This window comes from Apodemus sylvaticus, chromosome 2 (genome assembly GCF_947179515.1).
Source record: "Apodemus sylvaticus chromosome 2, mApoSyl1.1, whole genome shotgun sequence".
NCBI classification, from domain to species: Eukaryota; Metazoa; Chordata; class Mammalia; order Rodentia; family Muridae; genus Apodemus; species Apodemus sylvaticus.
This window is the reverse complement of record NC_067473.1, coordinates 59202102-59226230: the sequence shown is the minus strand read 5'-3', so window position 1 is coordinate 59226230 and position 24129 is coordinate 59202102. Positions and strand designations below refer to the sequence as shown.

General features: G+C 38.1%; 1 protein-coding gene across 6 annotated transcripts in view; it reads left to right on the top strand.

Annotated features, from left to right (window-relative positions):
* The window catches only part of Cnot4 (CCR4-NOT transcription complex subunit 4), a 106375-nt gene that overhangs the window by 28364 nt on the left and 53882 nt on the right, over nt 1-24129 (top strand). For all 6 annotated transcript variants that reach the window (XM_052173435.1, XM_052173433.1, XM_052173434.1 and 3 more), the window contains exons 2-3: nt 20979-21244; nt 23018-23215. In XM_052173435.1, the coding sequence (XP_052029395.1) occupies nt 21071-21244; nt 23018-23215 (372 nt within the window). In that variant the 5' untranslated portion in view covers nt 20979-21070. The remainder of the gene's footprint in view (nt 1-20978; nt 21245-23017; nt 23216-24129) is intronic.

Sequence of the window (24129 nt, the reverse complement as noted above, 5' to 3'; positions counted from 1 at the left end):
TGTAATAATTTTAGTATTTCAAGATAATATACATTTGAAATGTAAATAAAAAATATATCAATAAAGAAAAAAATGTAAAAAAAGATAATATACTGATAAAAAGCTCTTGTGTCTGCTTTCTTAGATAAGCATGTAAGTTTGATAATTTCAGTAGTTTTTATTGTTTAGCAAAATACGTTTTAGAAAATACATAAATATGTGTTAAAGGATATGGGTCAGAGGACTGAAAACCGGAGAATTTGTTAAATTCTCTGTGACTGGTGCAGATGAGGGAGAGCCAGCCTGCTGATCAGCTCCACTCCCACCCAGGCCCAGGTCTGCTCTTCCACAGTCCTGAGTTCAGTTCCCAGCAATCCCGTGGTGACTCACAACCATCTGTGACGGAATCTGATGCCCTCTTTTGGTGTCTCTGAAGACAGTGACAGTGTACTTACATAAAACAAACAAATCTTTTAAAAAAAATTCTGTGTGACCATGTAATGGAATATGTTATGCTAAGAAAAGAATGAAGTAGGAGTATCTCTCAGGATAGAAGAACTTCCAGTGTGTTTAAAGTATAAAAGAAAACAGTGTGCCAGTTCTTAAGGTTTTCAGTGACACAAAGAGATGAGTTCTTGAGTGTGCTTACATGTAGTTCTGTACATGTCTGGAAGAGTACACTGCAGCATTTACAGCAGTTGCCACCAGAGTTCTGAAACATAGAATGTAAACTTAGTGTACATCTTATTTTTGTGTGTTTGTTTTTATTATCCAGTTAATAAAAGTAAAAATATTTTTATAGTACTGAGAAATTAAATGGGTTAACAAAAAGTGATAAATTAAAAGTTATGAAGTCAAAGATTTTTCCAGATAAAACTGTTGTTAAAAGTTCATTTTGTTGTTTTCTGTCAATTTTCTTATTTTGTCTTTTGTTTGTAATTGTTTATATTGTTTGAGACATGCTTTGAATATGTAGCTCAGGCTGTCCTTAACACTCCTCAGACTACAGACATGGGCCACCACTCCTGTCTGCATTTTTAAAACATTAGCATTTTAAAGTTACCATAGTGTTAGTGTTTTTGCTTGTCACATGCTGTATTATATACATTGAGAAATGAAGTGGAGGCCAAAGGTACATTTACAGCAGCTTTTTTAGCAGCCACTTACTACCCTTTATAATTATGAGAAGGCAGTGTGGTTATGTATATTAATTACCATGTTTGTTGTCTGGTCTGATGGCCAATTTGTGGGTTTCCTGGTGACTTTCCCTCTGCAAAGTTATCTCTTTCAGGTTTCTATAGCTATAGAGGTTGAGGACAGTCTACTGGGTAAGAAAAAGTCCTCCACTGACTTTGTTTTGAGGCATATCCCCCACTGAAATTTTTTATTTTATTTTTTTTATTTTCTATATTCTTTGTTTACATTCCAAATGCTTCCCCCTTCCCAGGTTCCCCCTCCCCATCCGTCTCATAAGCCCTCGTCCTTCCGCCCGTTCTCCAATCAACCCCCCCCTTCTTCTTTGGCCTGGTACTCCCCTACAACTGGATCAAGTCTTTTCAGAACCAGGGCCCTCTCCTTCCCTTTTCTTGGGTATCATTTGATATGCTAATTGTGTCTTGAGAATTCAGAGCTTCTGGGCTAATTAATATCCACTTATCAGTGATTGCATTCCATGTGTATTCTTTTGTGACTGGGTTACCTCACTTAGGATGATATTTTCCAGTTCCAACCATTTGCCTAAGAATTTCATGAATTCATTGTTTTTAATTGCTGAATAGTATTCCATTGGGTAAATATTCCACATTTTCTGTATCCATTCCTCCATTAAGGGACATCTGGGTTCTTTCTAGCTTCTGGCTATTATAAATAAGGCTGCTATGAACATAGTGGAGCATGTGTCCTTATTACATGCTGGGGAATCCTCTGGGTACATGCCCAGGAGTGGTATAGCAGGGTCCTCCATAAGTGTCATGTCCAGTTTTCTGAGGAACCTCCAGACTGATTTCCAGAGTGGCTGTACCATCTTGCAATCCCACCAGCAGTGGAGGAGTGTTTTTCTTTCTCCACATCCTCGCCAACACCTGCTGTCTCCAGAGTTTTTAACCTTAGCCATTCTGACTGGTGTGAGGTGAAATCTCAGGGTTGTTTTGATTTGCATTTCCCTAACGATTAATGATGTTGAACATTTACGGTGCTTCTCAGCCATCCGAAGTTTTTCAGGTGAAAATTCTGCGAGACAGGGTTTCTCTGTGTGGTCCTTGCTATCCTGGAACTCATTCTGTAGACCAGGCTGGCCTCAAACTCAGAAATCTGCCTGCCTCTGCCTCCCAAGTGCTGGGATTACAGGCATGTGCCACCACGCTTGGCTATACCCCATTTTTTTAATAGGGTTATTTGGTTCTCTGGGGCCTAACTTCTTGAGTTCTTAGCCCTCTGTCGGATTTAGGGTTGGTAAAGATCCTTTCCCAATTTGTTGGTTGCCGTTTTGTCTCTTTGACAGTGTCCTTTGCCTTACAGAAACTTTGTAATTTTATGAGGTCCCATTTGTCAATCCTTGATCTTTGAGCATAAGCTATTGGTGTTCTGTTCAGGAACTTTTCTTCTGTGCCCATGTCCTCAAGGGTCTTCCCTAGTTTCTTTTCTATTAGTTTCAGTGTGTCAGATTTTATGTGGAGGTCCTTGATCTACTTGCAGTTGAGCTTAGTACAAGGAGATAAGAATGGATCAATTCGCATTCTTTTGCATGCTGACCTCCAATTGAACCAGCACCATTTGTTGAAAAGACTATCTTTTTTCACTGGTTGTTTTCAACTCCTTTGTGGAAGATCAAGTGACCATAGGTGTGTGGGTTCATTTCTGGGTCTTCAATCCTATTCCATTGATCCACCTGCCTGCCACTGTACCAATACCATGCAGTTTTTAACACTATTGCTCTGTAGTAATGTTTGAGTTCTGGGATACTGATTTCCCCCAGAAGTTCTTTCACTAAGCAAATCAGTAGCCTTAGTAGCCTTCCTATACTCAAAGGATAAGCAGACTGAGAGAGAAATTAGGGAAATGACACCCTTCACAATAGCCACAAACAACATAAAGTATCTTGGTGTGACTCTAACCAAACAAGTGAAAGATCTATACAACAAGAACTTCAGGTCTCTGAAGAAGGAAGTCAAAGAGAACCTCAGAAAATGGAAAAAAATCTTCCATGCTTGTGGATTGGCAGGATTAATATAGTTAAAATGTCCATCTTGCCAAAAGCAATCTACAGATTCAACGCAATCCCCATCAAAATCCCAACTCAGTTCTTCATAGAGTTAGAAAAAGTACTTCTCAAATTCATCTGGAATAACAAAAAACCCAGGATAGCTAACACTGAGATCTTTTTTAACTGTTTTTCTCTCTCCCTCCACTCTCACCTCCAAAGTAGACTTGATAAACAGATGATTTTTTTAAGTTACTTTAAACTCATTTATTGGTTAGTATAGCAATGTTAAGCTTTCTCCCATTCTTTATTTTTAGATCTATCTATCTATCTATCTATCTATCTATCTATCTATCTATCCATCCATCCATCCATCCATCCATCCATCCATCCATCCATCCATCTTTATGTGTATAAGTGTTTTGCCAGTGTGTATGTATAGTACCATGTGTGTCCCTGGTGCCCACAGAGGCCAGAAGAGGGCATAAAACTGAGAAACTAAACTTAGAGATGGTCATGAGTTGCCATGTGGGTGCTAGGAACTGAACCTTGTTTCTCTGCAAGAGCAACAAGTTCCCATAATTTCTGAGTCTTTCCTCCAGCTTTTACTTTTTTTTTTTTTTTTTTTAAGATTTGCTGTATTTTATGTGTATATGTGTGTGGCTGAATGTGTGTATGTGTAAGCAATGCCCTCAGATGTCAGAAAAGGGCATCATCTGTTGGGCATTGCTACCCAGTGTAGGTGGGAAAAGAACACATGTTGTCAGCAAGAGCAGGAAATTCTCTTACCTGCTTAGTCATCTCTCCAGCAGCTCTTCCCTGGTTGTTTTGTTTGCTTGTTTTTTTTCTTTTGTTTTTGTTTTTGTGTTTGTTTTTTGAGACAGGTTCTCTCTGCTGGCTGTCGTGGAACTTGGTTTGTAGATCAGGCTAGCCCCAAACTCACTGAGTTTGCCTGATGAGTGCTGGGATTAAAGGTGTACAATACAACTGTCAGGCTTCTCCATTCTTTTTTTTTTTTTTTTTTTTTTTTTTTTTGGTTTTTTGTTTTTGTTTTTGTTTTTTTGTTTTTTCGAGACAGGGTTTCTCTGTAGCCCTGGCTGTCCTAGAACTCACTCTGTAGACCAGGCTGGCCTCGACCTCAGAAATCCACCTGCCTCTGCCTCCCAAGTGCTGGGATTAAAGGCATGCGCCACCACCGTCCAGCAGGCTTCTCCATTCTTATTAGTACAGTTTCATTGGGATTTTTTTTTTTATACTCTAAAATGAACATTTAATTTGTTGATTCAATTTTTAACATTTCTTTAATCTTTCACAGTTTACGCGCGCGCGCACACACACACACACACACACACACACACAGTGTGCATCTTGATCCTTTCTCCCACTATCCTTTCATCTCTCCCTCCTTTTCCCACAGTGCCTTTTCTTTCCACGTCAGGTCTTCCTTACAGTTTTATGTGTCCCTCACCCTCACCCTCACCCCCTGTTTATGTGTTCCTGTGCATACCTCATGGGGCTTTAATTAGGACTGCTTGCATGAAGATGGGTAGGGGAAATGACAGTTACTACACCACTAAGCAACATGCTTTCCATTCCCCCCTCACAACCATTAACTACCTATCTCTTCTGGGAAGGGTGAGCTGGCTGTCCATGATGGAAGTGTTGCTGGGCTCAGTCTTCTGAAAGTCTCATGTGGGTAACCATTACTACCGTGAGTTCATGGGTGCAGCAGCTATGTTACGTCTGAAAACCAGCATCTCACAACATTCCTTACCATCCTTTGGCTTTGATATTCATGTTTTCCCCTTCTTCAGCAGTGTTTTTGAGCTTGGCAGAAGAGTGTAGTAGTACAGATGTCCCATTATGGCTGACACTCAACAGCCCATTATTTATTCTCAGCACTTGGTCCACTTTAGTCTGCAGTAAGTTTCATCCTCCTTAAACTGAAGCTTCTCATGTTTCTTCCTGAGAGCTTTGTTTTGCTTATTTTACTCTTTTGCTAACATAGTCTCACTGAGTCGCCTACTTGCTCTGAAGACCAGGCTAGTCTCAAGCTTGCAGTCATCTTCCTGCCTCTCTCTCCCAAGTCCTGGGCTTCTAGGCCTCAACGTCTGTGGCTGGTTTGTGTGTTACTTTTCCTTTATAAAGAGACCGCTATAACTGGAATTACAGGCATGTGCTATCATGTATGACATGTATGTTAGTTTTGAATTTTAGGAAATTCTTTTTTTAACCTCAAATATTGTACCAAGACAACCATATTTTTTACTCTGTGTAGTTTTAATTCTGTGTAATCTTTGTGAATTAGATGAAAGACTGAAGCTTGATTGCTTAGGTATTCTATAACAAATTGTAAGGTAGTTCTCTTTGCTGTTAACTCTGAATCCCAGAATTTCTTCCATCATTTTACATTTGATGTCTCTTTGAAAACACTATTTCCGTGATGGGATTATTTTTGTTTGTTTCTGTCTTTGGATTTTTGGGACAACGTCTCTCTTGTATCCAATGATGAGATTTCTTTTGTTTTTCTTTCTTTTTTTTTAAATAATTTTTAAATCTTTTTTAAAGACTTATTTATAGCTCTTTACAGATGGTTGTGAGCAACCATATGGATGCTGGGACTTGAACTCATGACCTTTGGAAGAGCAGTTGGTGCTCTTACCTGCTGAGCCATCTCTCCAGCCCTCAATGATGAGATTTCAAAGTATGAAATTATTTGCTTTTCCCCCAAAACAATGTCTTGCCCCCTTTACTCCTCCCTATACCTTGCTTGCTTCCCTTTATATTGCTGTGTGTAAAAAATAAAATTTGACAGCTTGATCAGGAAAAAAAAATTATTTACCTTTGACTTTCCTTTTGCTTTGATAAAGCTAATTTTATAGATTCCATTTATTTGTTTGTTTGTTTTATTCACCCTGAAAATACCTGGGAAATAGAGCAAGTCAGTTCAAATGCTCCAAATTCATGTCTTTGTACTGACTTAATCCAGATTTTAACTCTTAAATTGACTATGAGAGTGCAATAACTGCCAGGCAAAGTTGAAGCAACCAGTATTTCTTTTAGTTAAACTATTAGCTTAGGCTAAATTTCTAGACTTAAAGTTATTTGATCAGAGGATATTACCACTGATACGGATTTTTTGCATTGTGTTGATTTTCAGATACTTACAATGCCGTTGGCAGTATGTAATTTTAGTGTGTTCTTTATAATCAGTATTAAAATGTTTTACTTAGAGTAGCAGTTTCTTAGAAATTTTGATGTGAAAGTTGCTTATGTTTATGTTTTATATTTTTGCAATTTAATAGGAATAAGGCTTTGGGAGTAAGTTACTAACATGTTAGCTTCTCCCCCCCCCCCCCTTTTGGTTCTAGGGATGGAACCCAAGATCCTTGGGCATATTAGGCAGGTGCGCAAAACTGTTAACTTTTAACCAGAGCATTTATTAGTAATGCAGCCTTCTGTGCTGTGCACTAATGTGTTCAGTCAGAACCAGTTTAAATAATTATAATTGGTTATTAGCATAATGAAATAAAGTGTTCTTGGAAAGAAAGTCTTGAAGAGTATTACTATCCTACTCTTAGAACAGAAGACATTGTTCTTTTGTTTTATGTCCTTCTAGATTCTGAATAGAATAATAGGCTATTTTTATTTTCAGTTTCACACACTGCTTAAATCTATCTTTGATTGAGAAAGTTTAGAAAATTGCTTTTTAATTCTTTACCAGATTAGTAATATATTTTCCTGGGAAGTGACTAAAAAAGATTTTTGTTCAGTGTATTAGTTTTTATTTGTTTTTATTTAGCCAAGAACATTAGTAGAGCTCTACTTTTCATTATTGCTATTTTAAAAGTTTATTCTTATTTTAAATTATTTGTATATGTGTGTGTTGGGGGCAAGGTATGCACATGAGTGCAGATGCTTGTGGAGTTCAAAAGCAAGTGTCAGTTCTCCAGGAGCTGGATTTATAGGTGGTTCTGAACTGCCCAGTATGAGTGCTAGGACCTGACCTCAGGTCGTCTGTAAGAGCGGTATGTGTGTCTTAACCACTGAGCATCTCTGTAGTCCTCCTTGTTGTTGTGTGAGTGGGTATATGTGTTGTGGCTCACTCATATGAAGGTCAGAGGACAACTTTGTGGAGTTGGTTTTCTCCTTTTATCTCAATTTAGGCTATCAGCATTGGACTCAGGATGCCAGGTTTGCAAGGCAAGTCATCTCTCTGGCTGCGACTTACTGTTTTTGTAAAATGGCTTTTGACCTTGAAAGTTTAAAAATGCCTTTTTAAGTGAAGATATCACTAGCTCATTTATCAGAAAATAAGAAACACTTAAATGAGAGGCTAATGTATTCCTATTCATGACACCCTTAGGACTTGTATTCAAACTTCTAAGCTAATCACTTCATTAAAACTTGATTCTGTAGCAATTTTTTTTTTCATGTCCAAAAGAAAATAAACTATGCCAGGCATGATAGTGTGTGTACTTAGTCCAAGCACTGAGGAGGCAGAGGCAGAGGCAGGTGGATATCTGAGTTTGAGAGAGCTTAATCTGTTCTATATGATGAGTTTCTTCAGGCCAGAAGAGGCTACATAGTGAGACCACATCTTAAAAAAATTGCATTCTTGTCTTTCTAGATACTCATTTTAATTTTTTCAGTTGTTTTCATAATTTATCAATTACATATTTAAGTTTTTTCTTTATAACATCTTGTAGAACTAACTATTTAGGGTTAGTTTAAAAGGGTTCAGTGCTGTAGGACTCTTTCTGCTATGCTATGTTAGCACTTAGGGTCACTGAAAAGGTTTTACACAGACATGGTCTCCTTTGGCTAGGTGTAGGGACACTGTCTGCAAGGCACTAACTAGTGTATAGGTTAGTGACATTAGACAGCTTAGAAGAAAATGAAGCACTTACTTTTACCCAGGGTAGCATAAAGTCCAGAGAAATGAAAGAAATATCTGTTAGCAATTTCAAAGACTACTATAACGTTATCTCTTTATAATTTTGCTTCTCAAAATGTCCTTTTCTCTGGGCTGCAGTGTAGGTGAGTGGTAGAGCCTACACTAGTGTGCACAAGGTCTGGCTTTAGTCCCCGCCGTCAGACTTCCCCACACACAGACACACGCATCAGTTTATGCCCTAAAACCATTGTTTTCACAATGATCCTACCACCCATAATTTCTTTTCTGGTACTATTTCCAATTTTATTTCTAATTGTGAAAATCCTGCTTTTGGTCATTTTACAATTTTTATGAAAATAAATAACTCGCTAAACAGTTCAATTTAACAATATTTGTAGTCTTTCATGTTTGATTAAAAAGCAGTGTCTTAAAAGTAGTTTGAGGAGGCCTCTGAATTGTTTGGGCAAGTATACTCACTTTTAAAAAACATTTCTCTCTCTCTCTCTCTCTCTCTCTCTCTCTCTCTCTCTCTCTCTCTCTCTCTCTCTCTCTCTCTCTCTCTCCCTCCCTCTCTCCCTCTCTCTCCTTCCTCTCTCTCCTTCCTCTCTCTCCTTCCTCTCTCTCCCCTGTTTCTCTGTGTAGCCCTGGCTCCTGACTGTCCTGGAGCCAGTCTGTAGACCAGGCTGGTCTCGAACTCAGAAATTCGCCTGCCTCTGCCTCCCTAGTGCTGGGATTATAGGCGTGCGCCACCACTGCCCAGCTTAAAAGCATTCCTTACACTTATTTCTAATATGTGTGTAGTGCAAGTGTGCTATGGTGTGCACGTGCAGCCAGAGGACAGTGTAGGTTGTAAGAGCTGGTACTCCTCCACCAGGACCCTCAGGGATCAAACCTCCATCTTGAGGCTTAGCAGGAAGCGAGTCTCATCTCCTGAGCCATCTTGTAACCCTGCTGACTTGACTTACTTACTTTCTTTCTTTCTTTCTTTCTTTCTTTCTTTCTTTCTTTCTTTCTTTCTTTCTTTCTTTCTTTCTTTCTCTCTCTCTCTCTCTCATTCTTTTTTATTCGATATTTTTTTTATTTACATTTAAAATGATTTCCCCTTTTTTGGCCCCCCACTCCCCGAAAGTCCCATCAGCCCCCTTCCCTCCCCCTGTTCTCCCACCAACCCCTTCCCACTTCCCTGTTCTGGTTTTGCCTTATACTGCTACACTGAGTCTTTCCAGAACCAGGGGCCACTCCTCCGTTCTTCTTGTACCTCATTTGATGTTGCTGACTTTTCTTAGTCAGCCAGAAGCCCTTACTGTTTCCACGTCTCCTACTTTTGCTGAAGAATAGCTGTGTAGGAGACTGACTTAAGTGTTTGTGCTTGTGATAAGGTATGTCCCAGAAGACTGTCCCCCCTCTTCGGTGGTGTACAGTTCCCTTCAAATCTCCATGGCCAAATAGTACAACCAAATTCTAATGGAGAAGGCTTAAGCCTGTAGAGATTTTGTAACTTAATTTTATTTAAATTTGAGGTCTTATATACAGTAAAACAAGCTTTGTGTTAAATGTGTTATGATAGATGTGTACACCTGCATAGCCTACACCTGTCAAAATTTAGAACATTTCTGTTACCCAGCATGCTCCTCATGCTGCTTCCTGCTTAGTAATACCACCCAGATTGTTCTGCTTCTGTCGGCAGAACTTAGTTCTGCCTGTTTATGTAAATAGGATGATTTTGTGACGGGCTTCTTGTACCAAGCATAATATATTTCACACTTGTTCATACATTTTTATCATCAGTTTTTTTTTCTGAGCAGTTTTTTTTAATATTCTTTTGAAAGATCTGTTTATTCATTTATATGGTAGACTTTTTTTCCCCCATTTTGACTATTATGAAAAAGATTTATAGACATTTGTTAATATAAGCCCTTTGTGGATCATATTTTTATTTTTCTTTGGCTAATGTCTAGAATTAGCATTGTAGGTCTTGAGTTAAGAGGTCTACAGAAGAGATGGTTCAGCAGTTAAGAACACTGGCTGCTTTCCAGAGGACCCAGGTTCAGTTCTCAGTACCCACGTGGCAGCTTACAACTGTCTGTAACTCCAGGTCCAGGGCATCTGACACCTTCTCACAAGACAGAAATGCAGGCAAACACTGATGCACATTTTTTAAAAGTATGTTTAGAAACTGTTTTCATAAAACTAGTATTTGGAGCATAAGGATAGAAGTGATGGAAGTGAGAGATGAATCAAAAGGTTATGATGGGGCTCAGGAGATGGATTATTTGGTAAAACTGTTTGCATGTCAACCTGAGTTCAAATCCTTAGCACAGACATAAAAAGCTGAGCTTGATCATGTGTGCGCTTAAAACCTTAGCTGCTTTGCAGTACAGAGATAGGAGGATCACTGGGGCTTGGGCTCCAGGCTCTGTGAGAACTATGTCTTTTTTTTTTTTTAATACGCCTATTTTCTTTTTTTCTTTATTTTTCTTTTAAGAATTATTTATTAATTTTTATGAGTACACTGTCACTATCTTCAGACACACCAGAGGGGGCATGAGATCCCATTACAGATGGTTGTGAGTCACCATGTGATTGCTGGGAATTGAACTCAGGACCTCTGGAAGAGCAGTCGGTGTTCTTAACCGCTGAGCCATCTCTCCAGCCCCGAGAACTATGTCTTAAGTGACAGAGTTCTAGAACAGGACACCTGGCCTTCTCCTCTGGTTTCTGTATGTGGATGGCCACATGCCTACGCATGCACTTGTATGTGTACACACACACACACACACACACACACACACACACACGTGTGCGCGCACGCCCTCGCACACATACACACATACACTTTAAACAAGGCAAGGGCTACTTCTATTATAAGTACCATATAAATAATTGTATTCCAAATATAAAATAAATTCATGGAATAACTTAAGACAGGAAAATAAAATCATCAAATTCACATTTTTACTCTCACTACTACTTCTAAAGACTATATTAAAGATCCAATGAAGAGGTTTTGTCAGCAAGGACTCTTTATAAATGACAAAAGACATGATCTAAACTAGTTTAGACAAAATTTGGAGGGAATCACATGAATCAGAAAATTTAGGCAGTATCATTTATTCTGAATGCTTTAAGATACTATATGTGTCTGTCTCAAATTCATACTTGATCAGCTCTTCTGAATTCTGTACATGTGCATTTAGGAATGAAGGCATCTTTGAATAAATGAAGGATCTGGAGTGTATCTGGGTTTTTGCTCTTCCTTCTCCATCATGTGGTCTGTCCTACTGGAGTAGTTTTCAGACTTACCATTTCTGTCTCCACTGCCATAATACTGCTGGTTTCTCTCTGTGTTTTCGAGTGCCATTTACAGGTTTATGTGCTTCCTTTCCATTGGAGCCACTGAAAGTGTGGGATTACTTCAGCTGTGGTTATATATGCTCTTTCCTTTTTACCTTAACCTGTGTAGGTTTAATATCCAAGGTGCTGATGGATATAATTTTAGAAGAAAGTCTTCCCACTCCTGTGCTAGGAGTCAAACCCAGGGCCTTACACATGTGAGGCAGATGCTCTGCTACTGAACTATATTCTTAACCTAGGTATTGGGTATTATTGCAAAATACAGTAAACTCCATACTAATTTGCTGTGAGAAAAAGTGGAGCATTTCTACTTTTCTTCTATAAGTTAAAGGCAAAGGAGGAATATATGAAAATTTGAGGCAAATTTCTAGTCATGTTTGAGAGTGGGGAAAAGTTTATCCCTTTGTCCAGAGTCTATAGATTGCTTCCAAATTGGAGGAAACAGTTACTGTTCTATTGCTGTGAAGACACCATAACCAAGGCAACTTATAACAATAAATTTAATTGGGGGCTTGCTTACAGTTTCAGGGGATGAGTTTATGACCCTTGTGATAGGGAATATGGCAGCAGGCAGCAGGCAGGCAGCTGTGGTGCTGAAACATCTGATCCACAGATTGAAGCCAGAGAGAACAAGACTAGGCCTTGCATGGGCTTTTGAATCTCAAAACCCACCCAAAGTGACACCTTGTCCAAAAAGGCCACAACTTCTAATCATTCCCCAAACAGTTCACCAACTAGGAACACACTGCAATCCTATGGCAGGTTAATCCTTAAAAGTTTAACAACTTTCAACTTTGTTATTATATTTTATTGAATTAAGATTTCCAAATATCTGTTAAGCTTCACTAGCTTGTTGGGACGGCAATAGGATTAACCTAATGCTTTTCATGTAGATACTGTTGACTTAAGGGGAGTATTTGAAACATAGACTTGTGGTTATTATTTTTAATTTACTCAAAATTTAATATGCTTGTGTTTTGGAGGTGGGTTCTTATGTAAAACAGGGCTGACTTTGAACTCCTGATCTTTCTACATCTCTTCCCCCACTCCCCCTATCCCCCCACCCCCCCCCTTTTTTTTTTTGGTCTTTCAAGACATGGTTTCTCGATGTAACCCTGGCTATCCTGAACTCACTTCTAGACCAGGCTGGCCTTTAACTCAGTGATTTTCCCCAGCCTCTGCTTTTGCCTCTCTGCCTCTGCCTCTGCCTCGCTGCCTCTCTGCTTTTGCAGTGGTGGAATTAAAGGCATGGACCACCACTACCAGGCCTACCTCTGCTGTTTAAATGCTGCTGGATTGGAAGTATCACCCACCATGCTCATTTGTGATGGTTCTTGCTGAATAGTTTTCCTCTTCCTTTGTTCTTTGGAAGAGCTTGTCTAAGTTTGATGTATTTTTCTAAGTATTTATTTATTTATTTATCTATTTATTGAATATGCATGCATGTATGTGCATAGGCATGCAGGTGTCCTGAGAGGCTAGAAAAGGGTGTTGAAGTCCTTGGAGCTGGAAATACAGGTGGTTTTAAGTTGTCTGGTGTAGTGCTAGGAACTGAACTCCAGTCCTCTGCAAGAACACCTAGTTCTCATAGGCTGTCTCTCCAACCCTGAAAGTTGACGTTTTAAAACAAATTACGTTAACATATAGAGGGTAACTGTCTTGTCTTTCTTTTCCCTCCCTTCTTTCCTCCTTCCCTCCCTCCTTTCCTTTTTTCCCTTTCGTTCTTTTTTGGAGATAGGGTTTTTATGGGTAGCCCTGACTGTCCTGGAACTCACTGTTGTAGACCATGCTGACCTCTAACTCAGAAATCCACTTGTGTCCGCCTCCTTAGTGCTGGGACCAAAGGTGTGTGTCACTATTGTCTAGCTTCCTCTCTCCATTTTAGAAAATTACTTTCCTGGTATCTAGGCATTTTTAAAATGTTAAATTTACTAACATACAGTTTCTTTAGTATTTATTAATACTTTTAAATATTTGTTATATCTGTAATAATGTAATGTCTCTATTCCTCCTCTCCATGGTCATAGTTCTGAAATAATGTTAATGATAAAATTTATAATTGTTGTAATTTTAGGTTGTATTAGAGTACATATCAGTTACCATGTGAAAAGAGTTGTCTTTTTATTCCTAGATATGAAGAGTTTTATAATTTGTGTGTGTGTGTTTGTGTTAGGGTGCATGTGCCGGTGCATGACATGTGGTGGTAGAGGAGAACATTAGGTGTGTCTTTATTATTCTCCATCCTATCCCTTGAGACTGGGACTCTGACTCAATCTCAGCTTCTTCATTTTCACTACAGCAGCTGACTAAGGAGCCTCTGGGACCTGCCTGTCCATGTCTGCCACTGATGAAATTAGAGGCATGAGAATTAAGTCTGGTATTTCTTGAGATAGATGCTATTTATTATGATTTATTGAGGTTATGCATAATTTTGACTTAAAATCTTTGCACTTCTGAGAGTTCTATAATGTGATCAGATTTGGTTTTGCTAGTATTTAGAATAGTTTAAATCTGTTAAGTTTCTTTATTAGGATTTTAGTATTAGATTTATTGTCTAGTTTCCTCTAGCTTTATTTTTTTCTCCTTCCCTATTCTTGTCTCTCTTCCACTCTGTCATTTAACTACTAAGTACAAAGTATGGCAAGCTTATGGTTGTTCAGTATAATAAGATTTTAGCCTTTTAAAGAATATAATTCTTACAAATCTAATTTTCTAACTAGAACACGTTTTCTTAGTAGTGTTGTCATCTGGTTATTAGACACGTCAGGGCACTCTGGTTCTCATGAGTGTGGGTCTGTGCTTAGCTCAGAAATTCTTAGATACTGCTCTGTGGAAGCAGAAGGTTTTTTTTTTTTTTTAAAGATTTATCTTTATTTTTTAATCATGTATGTCTGTGTCATGGTCTTTGTTAATGTGAGCACAATGCCTACAGAGTCTAGAAGAGGGCATTATCCTGAAACTGGAGTTATAGGTAGTTTTGAACTACCCAGCTTTCTTGCATTCTGGGAAAGAAACATGAATCCTTTGCAATCCTTTGCACTCTTAACTGCTGATCATCTCTCTGTCCCATCCCCAGCATTTTGTTCATTAATGCTCCTAGAAATATGGTGGGCCTTACCAACAATTTACATAATTTGCCTAGTCTTGGAACATTGGTATGATAATAAAGTACTAATGTTCCAGTCACCATGAAAGTTTTAAGTTATTTCTTCATAATATTTATTTTATTTTTATTTCTTATTTTTTTAAGTGTAGTAGCATAGTTTACAGCTATTTAAAGTTTGTTTTGGTTTTGGTTTGGTTTTTGGCTTTTCAAGACAGGGTTACTCTGTGTAGCTCTGGTTGTCCTGGAACTTCTTCTGTAGACCAAACTCCAATTCAGAGATTTGCATGCCTCTGCCTCCTGAGTGCATCTCATTAAAGCCATACACCACCATCACCTACCTGGCTATATAAAGCTTTTTATTGTAACTTTATAACACTGGTTTCATTCTTTAATTGCCGTCATTAGTACAGTGTAGTTTTATAGTAATGTAATGAAATATGATGGTTTTTAACATGGGAAGACTAATTATACTACAAAAGGAATAGTATTAATATTAGTACTAATACTACTTTATTAATTTACTACTAATAAGTAAATTTTATTAATTTACTAATAGTAAAAATATTACTAGTATCATAAATATTTGTAAGTAACTAAAAGTCAGCTTAATTTTCATTATTCACTTTAGGTATTTGCTCTTCATTCTTGTCTTTTCGTTTCTCTCCACTGTTGTCAGGTAAACCATTTTCTTTTTACTTAAACCTAGTAATTTCCTTTATTATTTCCAAGTCACTACTGTTTAACTTTTTTTGTTAAAATTTGTTTTCCAGATCTTTGTTTTTCTGAACTTTCATTTCTCACCATTTAAATTTCATTTTCAATTTTACTTTTCTTTGTACCACCAACATTTTTTATCTGTTGTATTTTGAGTCAAGATCTCCCAAGCTGTCCTTGAAATCCCAGTGTAGCTGAGGATGAGCTTCTGCGAACTTCTGATCTTCCTGTCCACATCTCCTGAGTGCTTACAGGCAGGGTACTCACTATGCCCGGTCAGTGGACTGCTGGAAATCGAACCCAAGGCCTCCTATGTGATTTATGAGCAAGCACTCTACCAACCACCCCATTCCCCAGGCCTTAGTTTTTCTATATATATTTTACTAGTTTATTTTTTTCTATAAAATACTGGGTTTTATTTTGACACATTTTTCTCCTTCTATGACATATGAAGCTTCATCCAATTCTAAATTTAGTGGTAAATTTCTCTCATTTGTAGTTTTATATGAGTGTATGAGTAGTATGGTTATTTAGATGTTTACTGAGTGTGATGGTTTGTATATGCTTGACCCAGGGAGTGGCACTATTAGGTGATGTAGCCTTGTTGGAATAGGTGTGTCACTGTGGATATGGGCTTTAAATATCCTAGCTGCCTGGAAGCCAGTTTTCTGTTGGCTGCCTTCAGAACTAGAGGTGGAACCAGGGTGTGGTTTGAGGCCTCTGGCCTCTGCTACACTATCAGTACTGGGTCCTCATTTGTCCTATGTCATTGAGATCCTTCAGCTTTAGTTTTGCAGGGCTGGCCCCCAGCAGTTCATAGATGGGGTAGATAGATGTTGCGGGAGGTAACTCAAAGCCCTGGATCTGGATCTGGGTCTGGGTAGTAACTGAGTTGGTCAGCTGGTCAGCTCTCCTGGGCCTGTGCCACCAGGGTCAGCTCTCCCACCCCTATGCCACTGAGAGGCCAGCTCACTCTCTCTCACCCCCTTAGGGCCAGCTCTCCCATGATGCCCAGTGAGGGGCGTGGAGCTCATTACCTGTTCTCCCCAGGTGAAATGCGGAGCCTGCTCTGCTGGGTACAGTAGTAGGTAAGGGGTGGGGCCAGCTCTCCTGCCTGCTGAAGGAAACCAAGGGAGAGGCAAGGGCACCCACATGTTGGATAAGGTGTGGGGCAAGCTCTTGGGAGTACTGTAGCTTTTGAAGGGTGGAGCAGGTCTCCTGCCTTGTGAAGGCAGTAGGTGGAGGGGTAAACTTCTGGGCCTATACCATCACAGATGCAGGGTAGACCATCCCTCCTGAATACTGTAGCTTTCGAGGGGAAGGACCAGCTTTTCTATATTCATGCCACCATTGCCAGTTCTCCTGTACTGTTCAGGTTTGGGATGGCCCAGCTCTGCACAGTCCTTGGACATCAACATTGCCCCAGGTGGTGGCCCAAACCAAAGACATCCGCTTAGTCTTTGGTGGTAGTAGATCTCTGCTGCTGCAGGGCCCCAGACTCAGACATGGCCCTTGGCAGCAGCAGGGGTCAGAACATCACCATGGCCTCAGCTCAGGCTTCTCAGAGGGTGTTCCTCTCCACCCTCACATCTCCATTTCTGTCTCCCTTCATAGTGCACAAACCATTCCGCTTCTCTCTTTCTCACTTGTCTCTCCCCCACATACTAGCTCATCCCAGTGGTTCCTGCTCACTTGAGCCATATCTATTGGTAGTACGATGAATTAGTCCTGCATAGAACAGAAGATTTTATAATTTATTTTTATATTGTACTTTGATGTATTGCCTGCATGCAGGACTGGAACTGGAGTTACAGACAGGTGTGAGCTGCCATGTGGTTGATAGGAAATGAACCCTGATCCACTGGAAGAGCAGCCAGTGTTCTTAACCACTGAGCCATTTCTCCAGTCCCACAATTTTAGTTTAATGCTATAAAACTTAACATTCTAGATTTTACTGAGTCACAATAGAAAGATTAGAAAAATAAAAATATTTTTCTTATTTTTAAAGGATTTTCTGTGTTTAGGTCTCTTAAATATTTTATTATTTAATTTTATCCTGAATTGGCCTAACAGAAATCTAATAAAACTGAACATTCTATCACATTTCCATATGTAATTTGATTCTGTATGTTTACCAAATTTTAAAGCCTATTTTCAGTTGTATATTAAAAATCACAAGTAGATAACCTTATTTTTGCTGTTTTATGGATTCTGTCTCTAAGTGACATTTCTTCACTCCCCCTTCTGTGCTTCACTCAGCCAAAACAGTTGAAAAAGTAGACTTCCCTATGAGACAATGTTCACTCTCCTGTCACTGAAGTGGGGCAGGATGCCAGTTATAATAAGAAATGGATGGATCTACAGTAATCACTTAGAAAAAGAAAAATGCTTGATTAGGAGCATGCTCTGTGATCAGAATTTAAGAGTTGATAGAAACTGAGTGGCTGGTGGGAGATTTGGATGAAGAAAGAGGTTGAATTTAATTGTGTTAAGCATGATTTAAAACAAAAACTGCTTGGAGGATCAGGCTAGAGTTATTGATACCCCGATATTAGACAGTTTGATCTTCGTATGTAGACTAGTTGGCTTGGAACTCAGTGAAGCTCTCCTGCTTTACCCTTTTAAAGGCCTGTGGGTGTGGGCCAGAATATCATGGTCTGCGTTCTCCCCTCCCTCCTTCACAGCTCCCCTGACCCCTCCCCTTGTCTCACTAGTTGCTTCTCTTGACCTCTCGGTCTCAGAAAACCCTCCAGGCTTCAGGTTCTCAAGTCTACAGGCATGTGCCATATTTAGTGTTTCTTCATAAATTAATATTGTCCAATTGTGTTCATCGCTACTGATAAACTGTAAACAATACTTATAAGAACAAATATATACGTCCAGACTAAGGGAAAAGTTGTTTACCTGGACACATTTCTTTCAAGTGCAGGGTTGGTTCCATCCTTACAAACTTTTAAACAGCTATGCCCTTCTATTATGTTGCTTCTCTGGAATCCACTTGTTTTTTTTTTTTTTTTTCTGAATTGAAAATAACTGATACAAGCAGCTCTCTCTTTTAATTTGCACAGTTGTGGTAGAAAACTAATTAATACGACATTTATTAGTCTTTGCTTTAATTCTGTGCAGATTTGATTTTTTTCTTATCAACAATACTTTCATCGAGCTCAGCCTTTAATTTCTTAAATTTAGCCGCCTTCTGAGAGGACATTAAGGGGGCTTGGTGATTGTCAGTTATATGTTTGCTTTTGTGATTTGGTTTGGTTTTGGTCTCATCAATCATTTTATTCTTTTTTGTCTTTTAGTTATAAAGTTTTAATGTTTTTCTTATTAGGAAAGCATGTATTCATTTCTGCAAGTTCAAAAATAGAAGAACACTTAAAGAGGAAGCAAACTATCTCTGACCTTAGGAATAAATAGCACATACTATTTACATGCATTTCTTGTGAGTCACTTCTTTAGGATTTTCATCCGTCATACATAGTTCTAGAAAGCTGTAATTTGCAGTATGTGTCTGTAGTACAGTATAAATAGATGCAGTCTTTTAATTCAAGCCAAGTTTATATATACAGGGCTTATTATATAGAGAAAGAGTTCGATAGTAATTCTCCAGCTTGTTCTTTTTAAAGCCTTAATAAAGAATAGATCTCTTTCTAAGTCAACTTAAACTTCCTAAATTGCTGTCTTTCTTTTTTTTAAAGCCAGGTTTTCACACTATAGCCCTAGGTGGCCTATAGCAGCATTCTCGTATCATCCTGCCTCTGCTTACTCATGCTGGGATTATAAGCATTCCCAGCTTTATTGCTGTATCTGACTATTAATCATCTCCCCTTTGGTGGATGCTGTGTTCCGTATTTTGCTCTTTGATATAATGATTGCTGAACATAATATAATGCCTGGTATATATAAGTATTTATGTAGAAGAGCTTCTTTCATAGGCAGTATATTAAATTTAAAAAAGGCTTTTATCCATCTGTCTATCTGTCTGTTTGTCTACTTTTAAAGATTTCATGTGTGTTTGATACCCTCAAAAGCCAGAAGAGGGTATTGGATCATCTGGAATTGGAGTTATGGATGTTTAAGAGCTGTGTGGGTACTTTGAACCAAACCTAGGTTACTTGTCTTTAATTTTGTTCTTTTCATGTTAGTAAGTCAATTGTGTCTTTTTATGGGTTCTCATTTTGGATGAACTAGGCTTAATTTGGGGGAAAAAAACCACCTATTTGTTTTTCTAACATTTTAGTAGTTTACTATATCAGATCAGATACCCAGTCACCTTTGGGTATTACTTTATTTATTTATTTTGGTTTTTCAAGACATGTTTTTCTGTGTAGCCCTGGCTGTCCTTGGAACTCTCTGTGTAGACAAGACTGGCTTCAAACTCTGAGACCTGAGTCCTGAGATGAAAACTTGTGCCACTAATGCACAGAGGTTTATTTTATTGTAGTATAAGTTAGAAATGTACCAGTGTTTCTTAATATTTATAAAATGGTGCATCCCATCTATATTGATTAGTATTGTGATTTCTGTTAGAAATTAAAATTTTATTATTTATCCATGGGCCTATTTCTTAGTTTTTGGTTTCTTTGATGTTTTCTCTACTTTTGTGTAATAAGTTACAGCTTCATCTAAGACAGTTGAGTATCTAATAAGGCTAGTCATCATATTTTTCCCTCAAAAAATGTCAGTTATTTTTAAGTACTCTTCAGTAACCTTTAGAAGCACATTGTCATAATACATGTGTTGTCTTTAAACCATTATGATGTGATTTTGTTGAGGAACTATATCGGGATGTAGGTTAGTTTACAGCTTTTCCAGTCTGACCTGCAAATAGTAATTCCAGCATGCTTTTAGTGTGGAATTGTTAACTGTGGTTCCATAACTTAAAAAGAATTCACATTTCACAAAGCATGATTTGAATACAAAGATCTACTTGTTCTCTGATTTCTTACAGGCTTGTTGTAGCACTTACTATAGGAATGCTTTATAAATCTATTTGCTCAGCAGTTTCTACTTACTGGCATAGTATTTACTGGCATAGTATTACATAGTTGTAAACAGTTATGCTATGCATGTTTAGTTTCAAACTATATTTTTCTGGCAATACCAGATAATATTAGTTTGTAACTATAACTGTTTAAATCTCATTTTTATTGGTTCCCTTAGTAAATTGTGATACATTTTTGGCATATCCTTTAGATAGGTGGTAGTATTAGCTTTTAAGTGAAAGATAAATAGTTCAGTTTGCATGGTTTTCAACTTATTATTATTATTATTATTAATTATTATTATAAAAGAGATTGAGTATGCTGGCATGCACATGTAATGGTGTGTGTGGGGGGGTGGGGGGTCAAAGGAAAACTTTACGGAGTCACCTTTCCCACTTTGTGCCCTGGAGATTGTGCTCAGGTCAGCAGGGCTCTCATAGCAAACCATTTTTACCTACAGAGCCATTTCATTGATCTCAGGGATATTTTAAAGCTGAAGATGCATCTTATTTTATTTTTTCCTAAAATGTGTTATAAACAGTGTTTAGATCAGCATTAAATGTCTTAGCTGGAAAAACAAAACAAAATGGGAATTCTTTTACATTTCTCTTGCATCTGAAACTTAATAATGCCAGTTCTTTTTTCTTGATATGCAGAAATTTCCTGAAATCTGTCCTTGATTTTAGCAAAAAGTTAGTCTTTTTCCTGTAGTGAATGGTATCTTTTTAATTTCTTTTCTTGCAGGTCTTCAGAGTTCTATATTTTAACTCTCAGTGCTGAATTACCTTCTCCCTTAAATTATTATAAACTTTTGCTGCTGTCAAATAAACGTGAAGATGTCTCGCAGTCCTGATGGAAAGGAAGACCCTGTGGAATGCCCTCTTTGCATGGAGCCCTTGGAAATAGACGATATTAACTTTTTCCCTTGCACCTGTGGCTACCAGATATGCCGATTTTGTTGGCATCGAATTCGCACTGATGAGAACGGGCTTTGTCCTGCATGTAGAAAGGTAAGTGCTTCAAAGCAACTTTATTTTGCTTTATAGGATTTTTTTACTGTCAAGTATGAACTGTATAATTTTTTTCCCCATGAATATGAGTGATTGGTTTTAAAATAGACATAGTGTGATCTTTAAGATATGAAAATCAGTTGATTGAGAGTCAGGGCCAGATGTTGTCTTTGTTGTGTTAACTAGCTATTTGACGTCTATAAAGTCATATACTCTCTCTGAATAAGGAGATAGACACAATCTTGATGCTTACTGATTGAGACAGTTGGTAAAGAGCTAATGGGTTTGGATATGATAATATGGAACTAGACAAACATGGTCTCTATTCCTATGTGGGCGATTTTGCTTTAGTTTTCTAGTACTAAATAAGAGAGGTGTTTACCAGGGTTTGGAAGCAGAGAGGGACATTCTGGCACTCAGTTGACCTTTGCTCTTTTTATTTAGTTGTGTATCCCAGTTCATGAGATGGTGCCATCCACATTAGGATAGGCCCTCCTTAGTCCTTTGTGGAAACACTGTTAGAGACATGCCCAGAGGTTTGTCAGATTGGGATTGAAAATTAATCATCACATCATCCCTGGGATCTTTACTTCATTTTAAGTGACTGCCTTTCATTTATTGCATTATTAGTAGTACTGATAACTGATTCTTCAGTTACTTGTGTGGGGAATATTTTAACTTTTTACTTCCACAGAAATCCCCTGGTTAAATGGGATTCTCACTTTACAGATGAGAAGGCCAGGTCAGAATGGTCATAAGGTTTTAGAGCAGGTTGGCTGGAATTCAAAGCCTGGCACTCTTGTTCCTCCAGTGACTCTGATATTCGCTGAAAGAAGGAAAATAATACCATTGTGAGAAGAAAAGACAAAAACATATAGAGATTGCTAGTATTTTTTTGAGGGCACAATGATAATTGTTTTATGAGTATTATTTAATCTTTACATCAATTATTAGGATTATTTGCAATTTATACATGAGAATCCTGAGGTTTAGGGACTGAGTTCTTTAAGGGCCTATGACCAGACAATATTAGAACTAAATTTGACAAATATTTATGTTCCGTGTTTTTTTCTATTAGACTAAGAATATATTTAAAAACAAAAAAACAAAGTCAAAAAGGATATGGGCTGAGGATGTGGTTTAGTAGGTCAATGCAACCCACTATGCATTCCTGAGCACCAGGGTTGGAGCCTGAGCATCCTGGTAGAAGACAGGGATGTTTCTATGACTTGCACCTGAGAGTTGGGGAAGGCTCCTGGAGCTTGCTGGCCTGCTAGGAGAGCCACCAGTGAGCTTCAGATTCACTAAGAAACTCTGCCCCAAAGACATGAGGTACACATGTACACATACCTGAACATATAAACAAGTATAGAACTTAATATTTTAGCACATAGTAGGATATCCTTATATGTTTGCTGATTATAATATCTAAAAATCCATATTTTGTTGAAAGAATTACTTTGTCTTTTTATACGCATCTTAGTAACATAATTATCTAAGAACTGTGCAAGGTGTTATAGGAATACCAAGATTGAGTAGTTGGTTTTATTGTTTTGACATTTGTGTTCATAAATGTGCTCTCTGTTAAGCTTTAAAAAATAAGCTTTAGAACTTTTAAGTTTTATTAAATAAAAATACAGTTTAAAGCAGTTGAAACTGTCAGAAGGAGGGAAACTAGCAGTCACACACCTGCCATTCAGAATTGGATATTTATCATTTATTCAGTTTTCTATTTATTTAATTTTGACTTTATCTTGTTTGTTATACTTATAGCCATATCCAGAAGACCCAGCAGTTTACAAACCACTTTCCCAGGAAGAATTGCAAAGGATAAAGAATGAGAAAAAACAGAAACAAAATGAGAGAAAACAGAAAATCTCAGAAAATCGAAAACATTTGGCTAGTGTACGTGTTGTACAAAAAAACCTTGTGTTTGTTGTAGGTCTGTCACAACGCCTAGCAGACCCAGAAGTAAGTCCTCTTCTGCCTTCACTGTCAGTGTGATGGTCTTACTGTGTTTGTCCGTCTTATCTGAGAATAATAGTTGGCCCTGTTAAATTGTAAGACTCTTCTGAAAATAATAGTTTTGGAGAAAGTATGAATAATAGTAATTTTTAATAATGTTTACAAACCAGTGGCCAAAGCTAGGTGATGGTGGTACACTCCTATAATCTCAGCAACTAAAAATTCTTTTAATGATGGTAGCTTGTGAAATGGAAAATGATCCTGTCACCCTTAAGGCTAATCTGAGTTGTGAATAGGTTTGGGGTTATTTTTTTTGTTTGTTTTGTTTTCCCTTTCCCTTTCCTGTGGCAGTGTGGACTAAGTAATTGAAGACAAAGTTACTTGAACCTAATAAGAAATCTTAACCAGCTGTCCAAGTTGTAGTATGCGTGCGTGCGTGCGTCTCAGTGTATGTGTGAAGGTCAGAAGAGGAGTTTGCAGGACTTAGTTCTCTCCTTCCACTGTGTGGGTTCTGGGGTCAAACTCAGTTACCCCAAGTAGTAACTCTTGTTCATTCAGAACTGCTGTACTTTATCACCATTCTTTACTTTTGTCACTCTAAGCAAATTTAGGGAAAGGAGAATTTAAGTGAAATGCGATTCAGTTGATGGCTCTTGACCTATCTCTTTTTCTCCTCCAGTTAGGCTTATCAGAGGCACCTTGAGCTCATGCTTTCTGGTGGGCTTTGCATATGTATCTGTTAAATTTTAATTCCACTATACCATGAAAGGCTTACAAGATTGTTGGGAAGGAAAGTTGAAGCTGTGTCAGCTAGAATGTTTGCTTCAGTAGGAGAGAGCTTAATTTGGAGTCTTCTAAAATGAGTCCTTGAGTTTGGGGTGGTGTTCCTCGTGATGCCAGGGATTAGCTCTGGAGTAGAG